Here is a 7,870-nt window from a genome sequence, read left to right as displayed (position 1 = left end):
ATACGTGCATTCTATTGGCCGACGGTATCCGGAAGTTTGCGACGTTCTGTGAGTCTCGGACTTGCATGTGACACAACAGTGATTTAAACAGTCAATAAGAGTGTGGGAAAAGGTAATACAGGTAGAAGGTGGTTCAACATCAGTATGGGGAGGGTTCAGAAATGTTTAAATTACCGTAAATAATAAGATGAATAGTTTGTCGCTACATTGCGGAATTCGTATTCGCGTATGGTTCCAGCGAGTAACGAGGGCGCAATGTAATACGCAAATTCAGCACTCTAGATGGTGTCAAATGCCACTAAAGAGGTCTGTTTTAATGATATCAGGCACTAAGTGCAGTACATTAATAATAACAGGTCTTGCATCCAGTTGTCTTTGGATTATTCAATAGATTTGGTTGCTTTAATCACCTTTGGTTTGCAGAGGAAAAAGCAAAAATGGAAGCATTTAGTGGGTAAAAAGGAAGAACAAATGTCCCTGCTGCTCCCCTGCAGCTCGTCTGTTCTCCTCCCGTCGCCTCCCGTGTGACTCACTCTGGCCTCTCGTCCTTCTCACTTAACACTCCCTCTTTTGACAGGGACACATTTGTTCAGGACAGACTTAAAGTCTCCACATTGAATGTGCTTCCCGGCACAAGGCCAATTATCCTCCGCTGTTCCTCTCACCCGCTGCGCCGTCTGCCGTTGACTAACCGATGACGCGGTTGCGTTTCGAGACGTCACTGCAAGATCAGGCAGCAAAGGAAGGGAAAACTGGCAGCCTGGTGTCTTTGAACAACTTGGATCTCTTCTTCAAAGGTTTGGGATCGGTGGACGATGCAGACAAACAGCACATCTTTCTCTATATCTGCCACTGGTAATAAAACCTCCTGGGGAACTGAAGGCCGACTGGCGAACCGGTCAGGTTGGCAGCCTGGTGATGTTTTTATCTGCTGTCATGTCTCCATTCAGTTGTTTCCACGTCTGACCCCTGGAAACTGTTTGACAGGGCAGCTGTTGGAGGCTGCTCCTTAAATACGACTGATTTCCAACATAAATACACACTTGAAGGAGGTAATAAGGCTCCAGTCCATTACAAAATGAGAATTATGAGATGCTTCCCTTCATAAATGGACTTTATTTCGACCTCTTCTCCCTCACGTCAGATGGAGTCAGTTTGAGGGGGTTAGGATGCCTCTGGGGTGCCTCCATGTGAGGGTTTTTCTGGGCATGGCCAAGTAGGAGGACACCCAGAACTTGTTGGATGGGTTGCAGTTCTTCAGCAGTGGAAAGCCTCTGGACCCCCCAGAGGAACTGGAAAATTTCAGATGGATGGATGGATTTGTAGTTTTCTCTGTGCATCGCCATCGTCCTCCTCAGGGGAACATATTGATATCTATCCTTGGTCCATCACACCTGATCCTTAGGGAGTATCTCCTTGTGTTTATCTGTGGGTGGGCTGCCGTCATCTCAGCTTAAAGCACATTTCCACATCATTTGGAAAGGATTGGGACGTGAGGTGAAATGTAATGTGAGTTTAGTGAGTGGATGAAAACCATTCATCCCCCGCTGGGAGAGATTTATAATTCTGTGGTTCGCATTAGAGGGGACATAAAATACTTGAGATGGGTAAACACTCTTTGCGAAGGAGACAGGAACAAGGGATTCAATCCAGCCTTGGTGCAAACCCGAGGCGAAGAGGGTGTGGCGACTCAAGGCTGAACAGAGATTTTAATGTCCGTCTTTATTTTAGTCAAAATAAAGTATATTCACATTTGTATTAACTTCAGACGACTCTTATTCCATGTCTGATGTTGCCCCTTGAAGTCAAGTAGTCCAGTTAATACCTTCACTGTGGATTATTTACCACGACCCTAACCTTTCTGTACTGGTCAATCTGGAATAGTAATAACATTGATTGTTTGAATGCAGCAGAATAAAGCCGACGTTTTCATCTGATGAGATGAATCTGAACTCAGGACTGAACGTTGACCTGAAGGATTAAACGGAAGCCTTCAGGATGAGACAATCGGGCTGGATCACAATCAGTCGGACTGAAGGTTATCTTCTGCTTAAAGCCTCTGACCCTTCAGCATGTCCACCCTGAAGCCGTCAAGGACAGCAGCAGGACCCCCCCCCCCTCCGAGCTTCAAACGTTGATGCCCTGGTTCCCCATCCAACATCTGGCCCTTACTTGCAGGACAATAGCAACAAGAAGCACATAGATTTTCAAAATAAAAGATTTACATCAAGCATTTCGGGCCCGTATGGATTGATTTAATTTAATAAATTCAACATGTATGTTACATGTTGTCTGATAACTTTATTAATTTGACTTCTAAACATACACATCCAGAGAGTCCACATAAGGCAGTAAGCATGAGTATCACAGGGAACAGACCAACCCATGCTGTCAAAATATTGTCTTATCTCGTCGTAATGTTGGATTTATGCAATTTGTAACTCAATGACAAATAGAGTGAATTTTGGGTTCAGCACAGGAGATATTAATGGAATGGGAAATGCCATTTCCTTGTATATAATGAATGGTTTGCACGGCTTTATCTACTTATTCATGAAAAAGCCTGGAAAAAGAGGAAGAGAACCCCCCTCCCCATTCTTGCATCAGAGGTCATAATTTTAGCAGCATTTGAGCCAAGAACTGTTGAATAATGCTGCTTGAACACTAGATAAGAGAGACCTGAAGTTGTCTGGTTGTGATTTAACTTCCTGAGCAAATGCTTTGGGGATGAAATCATAGACATATAGAAGATATTAACTTCTGGAAAATTATGTCATTTAAAAAATGCTATTTGGGAGCCAAAACCAAAAGTGTACGACAAGCTGCTGCAGGGCGTTTGGCAGAGATCTTATATCGATTCAGAAGAATAAAATATTCTTCATTCAAGGTAGAACCTTTACCCCATGATGGTTTTGTAATTTAGCATTTCGCATTAGCTCATCAGCACTAAACACAATGAAAAAGAGATGCAAACAAGGCAGCGTGGCCAAACACAACGGGGCCTATTCTGATCAGTCCACTGCATTTGAATAGTAAAGGCTGCTGTGGTTGGGGGGAGAACAACACCAGTGTGGTACAGTGTCAGGCCTGGGAGGGGCACGGGGTGACACACACACACACACACACACACACACACACACACACACACACACACGCACACACACACACACACACACACACACACAGAGACTGTTGTTTTGTGTTGTCATTTCATTCGGCTTCATCTCTTCTTGGTTTTCCTGTTTTCGGCCCCCGTCTGACCCCCGTTGTCCCCGTTGTCCAGGAAGAGACTTGTTCCTCCAAGGGTGTGTGTGTGTGTGTGTGTGTGTGTGTGTGTGTGTGTGTGTGTGTGTGTGTGTGTGTGTGTGTGTGTGTGTGTGTGTGTGTGTGTGTGTGTGTGTGTGTTCTGATGTTGTTAGGGTTGCCGTGCCTCCCCCTTTGTTGACTCCTCAACTTGTGAACAAAGTAGACGAGGTGTAAAAATCAACTTGAAAAAATATTTATCCCTTAAAAAAATTCTCTTCCAATCAGACACATCACAAACAAACCCCCCCCAATCATTTTTCCCTCCTTTTCCCCCAGCGTGGCCGTTTGGGGGGGACGCTGTCAGTCCTCCTAATTACCCCAATTCATCCATTTCCCAACACCTCCTCCTGCTCCTTTTGGCCTCAGCCCCTCCCTCTGTTTGCCCCCTTTCCACCAGACTAGCCAATGGGACCAGACTGGCTTGTGTGGGCATGGGTCGACTGGGGGGTGGGAGTGGGAGTGGGAGGGGGTGGGGATAAGGGGCTGGACATGACCAAGCACCTTGCTGTCCAGACAGGCGGGAACAGGGAGGCTGAGAGGAGCTTTTGTAACAGGTAGATGTTAAATAAATCTCTGTGCCTCCTCTCCATGGACCCGTATAGCTGCAGGTGAGGAGGAGGAGGAGAGGAAGAGGGTGAGAAGAAGAAGAGACTTCACACAGGAAGAACAGAAGCAACTGCAAACCGAGCTCTTCAGCACATAAACACACAGTCCTGCATGATGCCAACAGGAGGAGGGCAGAAGTTTTCCGACATGGAGGTGTTGGTGGGGATGGAAGAAAAGCAAGTGAACAAAGCCAGATCGAGGGCCGGGAGCTGTGTGGAGTTTTACAACATCAAAGTAAGTCAAGAAAGATGATTAAATGTCTGATTAAATGTTTGGAACACATCTTTAATCACATATTTTCATTATAAATCTGGAGAACGTTGCAGAGTTGCATTGTGGATGCACCAGAATCTGCTTTCACACATGTTGCAGGCATTGTGGGAATATATTATAAGGTTAAAATGATAGAAATGTAATCTGCTGCATGTTGTTTTGGACAGATTCCACATATTTGTGTTGTTTTATGATCGAGAAACGTCTTTATGAACAAAACTTTTCAAAAATTACTGTGTGCATCAGACTAATAACACAAATACACAAAGTTTCCTGTGGGACACAACAGCACAAAGCATGTTTCATAACCCTGTGTGTTTTCATACTGATCTGATGTCCACAATGTGATAAAGCACACATAATGTCAGTGGTGTTTAGTGGGATAAGTTGGCCCGTTATTACCACCACTTCTCTGCGCCTCGCTTGAAGCCAGCAGACCAAGAGAGATTTGGTTTGTGATTGGAAAGAGCTGAGCTGTTCGAGGAGGGTCTGATCCGAGCTGCCAGACGCTCAAACTGCCTCCACAGTTCACGCAGCTGACATCACGTTTTTAGTCCCGGTTCTGCTCTCGGTCTGTGATGTCAGAGGCGAGGGACGGGTCTGGACTGAGGTGGAACGTGTTGTATCTGAGCTCAGTGACAGCATTCTTTTCAGGGATGACTTCTAAAGGCTGTTCATGGATTTATGTCCAATTTCCTGACACCTTATGTGTCCTCAACCAAGACTTCTGGAGCTTCCTAGATCAAATCTTGATCAGGGCCTCCACACTTTGTGATGGTCTCCAGTATCTTCTCTTTAATCCCTTCTAAAAACACACTTTTCTTCAGTATAACTGTGTTTCTCCCTGGGGTTAGTTGTGAATCTTATCTGTCAAGGCCTTTTAAACCCACTCTCTGTTTAATAGATTGTTCTTCTTCTATCATTTTAGTTTTTCACATCAATTTTCTGGCTTCTTTTGTTGTCCTTCCCAGGACTAGTTTGAAGGAATTTCGTGCTACTAATTTTGCCCTCAGGAACGCCTTACAGGCAGAATATAAAGTATTAACAGACTCAGACACAAACAGAGGAACGTCTCTGTCTGTGATGCTGGTGACGGCCGATGAGTTTGTTCAGCCTTTGAGAGTCAAGGTACAACGGCCGCTCAGGTGCTGTGAATACATCCTACTCCATCTGATCTCATCATTTTCAAACCACGCAGCGCAAAAGAATTTAAGCAGTCATGTGCGCCCTGTTTTAATGAGGTCATCTCTCCTTTCTTTTCTCACCGCTGTGAGTCTTTTCATTCTGTTTGTTCAAGCTACTCTTCTAATCTCTGGATGTGTTATGGGCACACACTTAAATCTATGGGATTACAGAGGTGGAAGTGTGAGTCAGTGCGAACAGTAGGAGGTCAGGTGGCGTCACGTGAGGACCAGACAGAACAGAGGAATGCTGTTTTTGTATGGAGCGAGAGCAAGTGTTTTTTTTTAGAACCAGTATTGGACAATAAGATGTGTAGTTCTATGACGGACGTTTCAGGTGCAGCATATCTTCTGGGAAATGAAAAAAAAGTTTCTTTATTTTACATAATATTGCAGTTTACATTTTAATTTTCAGTGCATTAACATCTGAGTCCAAAAACGACCACCTCTCGTTTCTGATGTTGTCTCAAAGTTTTCCATTGCCTTACGCCTCAATGTCGACTGATTCCTGCAGCCTGATTACAAACAGCTTCAACTCATGTGATTGAGTTGGAGGAAGGCCCAATATGTCCCTACAGGCATCACTAATAATCACGTGTAGTTGTCAAGCCAACCTGCCTTTGGTCAAACGTATATGAGGAGGCGACGCTGTGCAGACGCTCCAGGGAAAGTTAAACAGCATTAACGAGGTTTTAAATGACAAAAGTAAAGCACAGATGAAATCAATATAAAGCAGCGTGTGTGTAAATACAGCAGTGGACTTGCCAAGTTGCAGAGGGAACTTGGATGCATGGTTTAAAATCCTCAAGCATCAACTTATTGGAGGTGAAGCCTGGAGACAGCGGTGAGACTCAGAGGGCGGAGTCTGGAGCATGAGGGTCTGTTTGTGTCCAACACACGCCAGCGATACGATGAGCCTCAGGCTTGATGCTATTTCAGTAATACAGTCATCATCAACACACACACACACACACACACACACACACACACACACACACACACACACACACACACACACACACACACACACACACACACATTAGAGTTTGATGTCCAGAAGCGATGAGGCTCAATGTATCATTAAAGTTATCTCCCCTCTCCTCCAGGTATATCATTACTGCCCTGGAGTCATAACAGATCAGGCCATACTGATGTATTGTATATGTATTTAGACATGTATGGTGGCTGTGTATATACTCAGTGTGTGTGTGTGTGTGTGTGTGTGTGTGTGTGTGTGTGTGTGTGTGTGTGTGTGTGTGTGAGAGAGAGAGTTCAGCAGGTTAACAATCGTGGCATGTGAAGGTATGTGGCAGGTTCACGTGATTTAATTCACCTATGGTGTGTGTGTGTGTGTGTGTGTGTGTGTGTGTGTGTGTGTGTGTGTGTGTGTGTGTGTGTGTGTGTGTGTGTGTGTGTGTGTGTGTGTGTGTGTGTGTGTGTGTGTGTGAAATTCCCCTGGGGATTTTCTTCTTTATCTCCTCAGGTCATCTTCCTTAGAGGTGGGATCTGAACAAACTCTCTCAGAAACACAAATCAGAAGCCCGACAAATCAAATCTCAGTAAAATGCGACCTTGTCATCTGTCAAAGGAAAAAAGCTTCAGGACTATAGATAATAAATAACACAGAGTCTTTGTGTTTTGGCCATGCTGTAGTTCTTCCCAGGAATGTGGGTTTGGGCTCCGGTTCCGCAAGAGGTCACTAAAATGAGCACTTAGGACTTGACTTGTCCTCGTCTGGTCTGAGACTCAACCTGCTTGGAGACATTTCTTGAAAAATCCAAACAGTTTTTAGGCATCATTAGTCACATCCTTTTCAAGCCAAACTGCTCCCAAACATTTAAAGACTTTCAGGTCTTTTGAAACTATTCCATTGGTGAAGCTTTGAAACAAATAGATGAAACACGTGTGACGAGAACCTGCTTTACGGACTTGGGATTTGATTTCCTGTTCTTGTGAGACTTAAGCTATGGTTACCTTTACTTGGACTTGTTGCAGCTGATTTGTTGCTTTAGACTTGACTAGCTAACTTGCCCCTGAAGACTTTTTATTTTATTTGGTATCCGTTTCAGATCCGGGAACGTCTCGGATCAGCGGGTATTTATCTGGGTGATTTCTACCAGCTCCTCTCGTGGGTGGCCGCCCTGAGGCCTCCTGACTTGCCATCATCAGGGCTTTGCTCCTCCAAAGACAGAAAGAGTGAAGGGATTCAAAGTCAGGGTGCATTATGTCTGCCGGACTCATGACACGGCATGTTGTGAAGTCCAAGACGTCAGGGTGGCGGCGGGAGGTATTAGACCAGCTATAAGAGGCTGGATTATGTCCCACTGGCCTTATGTTAACAGGTTAGTCAGCCGCGGGAGGAGGGGGTGATGGAAAAATGGGGTTCAGGGTGAGAGAAAAGGATTGGAGATGAAAGCAAAGGCACAAGGAGACGGAGGATAAAGTCTCTAAGGAGGCGAGATCCGCCAGGAGGTGGCCAACCGAGAACTATTCAAACTTGAGTG

At 44.9% G+C, this 7,870-nt stretch overlaps 1 protein-coding gene across 1 annotated transcript in view; it reads left to right on the top strand.

Annotated features, from left to right (window-relative positions):
• The first annotated feature begins 3,876 nt into the window (after positions 1–3,876).
• Positions 3,877–7,870, top strand: part of arhgap20 (Rho GTPase activating protein 20) — a 38,953-nt gene continuing 34,959 nt past the window's right edge. Inside the window, exon 1 of the mRNA XM_068329566.1 lies at positions 3,877–4,146. Within this exon, the coding sequence (XP_068185667.1) occupies positions 4,024–4,146 (123 nt within the window). The 5' untranslated portion in view covers positions 3,877–4,023. The remainder of the gene's footprint in view (positions 4,147–7,870) is intronic.

The sequence above is a fragment of the Antennarius striatus genome, chromosome 12, assembly GCF_040054535.1.
Source record: "Antennarius striatus isolate MH-2024 chromosome 12, ASM4005453v1, whole genome shotgun sequence".
Classification (NCBI taxonomy): Eukaryota; Metazoa; Chordata; class Actinopteri; order Lophiiformes; family Antennariidae; genus Antennarius; species Antennarius striatus.
The sequence above is the reverse complement of the archived record's forward strand: the minus strand, read 5'-3'. Positions and strand labels throughout refer to the sequence as shown.